Raw genomic sequence first — 2706 nt, 5'->3', positions numbered from 1 at the left:
TATACATACATACATACATACATATATATATATATATATATATATATACATTCACTTGTACGATAGTCAACACACCCTCCATCAGAATTGTACGACGTGTTTATTACCTGTACGTGATTATCATCATTTCGGTATTAACACTCGCTGATGTAGGCACAGTATAACTAGTCTCTGTTGCCCACCCTTTGCAGTACGGATGAGCAAATCCATGACATCAAGAGTCTGTTCCGACAGCTAGTTCTCAGCAGCAGTGCAGAGGTGAGTTTGTTCCCAGTAGTAGTATACCATGGTATGTGCAGCCATTTACGGTTGTGTTTATCCTGTGTTCTGTATGTGGTTTATCTCTCAACTTAGTTTAGTTCGTAGGTAAGTTTATTCAGAGTAACACATCGTGGTTTGCGTAGTCAGGCCATGAGATCTGTCTTCTAAATGGCATGAGCTTTAAATCCCAGTATAAGGTAGATTCTTTGCACACGGATTTGTATACAACTGTAAGCGCGGAACGGTGTTATAGGCACATCTCTGTACACGTGTGCACACAATTCATCGCGAGTGTACTTACTGATTGCTTATCGCTTGAGGCTGCACAGTGTCTGTACGTACGAACTGTATGGAGGGATAAACCTCAAACCCCTAAACCCTAAACCCTAAACCTATAGCCCCAAGACCCCTGTTACCAGAGTCCCTCTGCCCCTTTCATTGAGAGCTTTGCAAGTGTGGTGAGAAACAACGTAATAAATCATCGTCTATTGAGAATTTACGACCGATGTACGTTTTGAATTTACGACATGCGTGCATATTTAATATTATGCGATCAGCTCGCTATAACCAGTGCGACCAGTGCAATAGCTTTAAAAACATTCTTTTCATTCAAGGCTTTCCGAGTGGGGCGAGTAAAGTCTAACGTGCCACAGTATCAGAACCTCACGCGCTCTAGTGCTTCAGCCGGCACCACTCACCCGCTCTCATCTGTCACTGTAGCGGTTGAGTGACACTGCTGAGATGTCGTAGAGACGTCTCATGCGAGCCATATCAATCTAAGTACTTAGTTTACGACATCTACACGTCAATTTACGACATTCCGATAACACTGGCGTTTGCATCTGCAAATCAGGGGCGCGATGAGATCTTTGCACAGCTACTGCCTGCGTTTGAGGAATGCTTTGGCAACACAGCCCTGGACCGAATCACCGAGAGGTTTGGGGAAACCTACACCCTTGCACACCAGGTAAGTTACTGTACTACGGTGCTCGAGAGGTTCGGGGAAACCTAAACTTTTGTACAATGGTTAAGTCACTGTACTACGGTGCTCGAGAAGTTTGGGGAAACCTAAACTTTTGTACATTAGTTAAGTAACTGTGCTACGTTGCTCGAGAAGTTTGGGGAAACCTAAACTTTTGTACATTTGGTAAGTCACTATACTGCGGTGCTCGAGAAGTTTGGGGAAACCTAAACTTTTGTACATTAGTTAAGTAACTGTACTACGGTGCTCGAGAAGTTTGGGGAAACCTAAACTTTTGTACATTAGGTAAGTCACTATACTACGGTGCTCGAGAAGTTTGGGGAAACCTAAAATTTTGTACATTAGGTATGTTACTGTACTACGGTGCTCGAGAGGTTTGGGGAAACCTACACCCTTGCATACCAGGTAAGTTACTATATTACGATGCTATTACGTGCCAACCAGGCACAGTGGTGGTATGACTTTAGAATACAAAAATTATACACCCTTGCACACCAGATAAGTTACATAACTACATAATGGCAGTGTTGGTATAACCCTAGAATACAAAACCCTACACCCTTGCACACCAGATGAATTGCCACGATGTGCTTGGTTGTGCGCATGCAATCGTCGTCATCTTTAGAGCGTAGACTCGTAGACCTCCTCGTTCGCTTATCCGTATCTGATGGGATCCACACCTCCAAACTCAATAATTCGGAAATTGGATTTAAATGCTAAAACCGTGAACCCTAAAAGGCCACAACGTAAACCCTAAAAGGCCACAACGTAAACCCTAAATCCAAACGTAAACTTTAAACTCCATGTAACCGACCCGTTTAGGCGGCCAAACACCTGGACTTGGAAGTAAAAAGACTGGGCCATGGCAAGGAGAAACAGGATGCGGCAGAAGCCCTTCTCACATACATGCGCAGTGACAGGTGTCAAAATCTGCTGTCGGGGTTGACACTGTTCTCGCGTTGCCATGACGACGTGGTGGAAGAAGTCTGCCGCTCGAATATACCGTCCACACTGTGCAAGTGCGTGTTCTTGTTCTCGGATTTGAAGCCGTATCTGGGGAGTGATGCCAAGAAAGAGTTGCAGGAGAGACAGGCTGTTGCAGGCAAGGTACGTCGACACTTGCTGTTTTCTTTTATTAACGCGTTAAGGGCTGTATGAATACTTGTGTATGTTTTCCTTTGCATTCATATATATATATATATATATATATGCATATGTATAAGTATGTATATGTATATGTATACGTATACGTATATGTATACGTACACGTATGCGTATATATATATATATATATATATATATATATATATATGCATGTATATGTATATAATATGTATACGTATACGTATATATATATATATGATCTGAACTCTAAACCGTCGGCTTTGACTTATTTTTCTTGTACTTTATCGCAGTTCGTTCTCATGTCGTTTATTTGGTAGTTTCGGAATTATATATATATC

General features: G+C 42.1%; 1 protein-coding gene across 1 annotated transcript in view; it reads left to right on the top strand.

The window, feature by feature from the left end:
* Positions 1-434: 434 nt before the first annotated feature.
* SARC_00864 (hypothetical protein) overlaps positions 435-2706 on the top strand; it is a gene marked incomplete at both ends in the record, with an annotated part of 4642 nt that continues 2370 nt past the window's right edge. Inside the window, 3 exons of the mRNA XM_014305438.1 lie at positions 435-458; positions 1115-1228; positions 2066-2350. Coding sequence (XP_014160913.1) covers positions 435-458; positions 1115-1228; positions 2066-2350 — 423 coding nt within the window. The remainder of the gene's footprint in view (positions 459-1114; positions 1229-2065; positions 2351-2706) is intronic.

Source organism: Sphaeroforma arctica (assembly GCF_001186125.1).
Source record: "Sphaeroforma arctica JP610 unplaced genomic scaffold supercont1.30, whole genome shotgun sequence".
NCBI classification, from domain to species: Eukaryota; class Ichthyosporea; order Ichthyophonida; genus Sphaeroforma; species Sphaeroforma arctica.
This window is presented reverse-complemented; position numbering and strand designations above follow the sequence as displayed.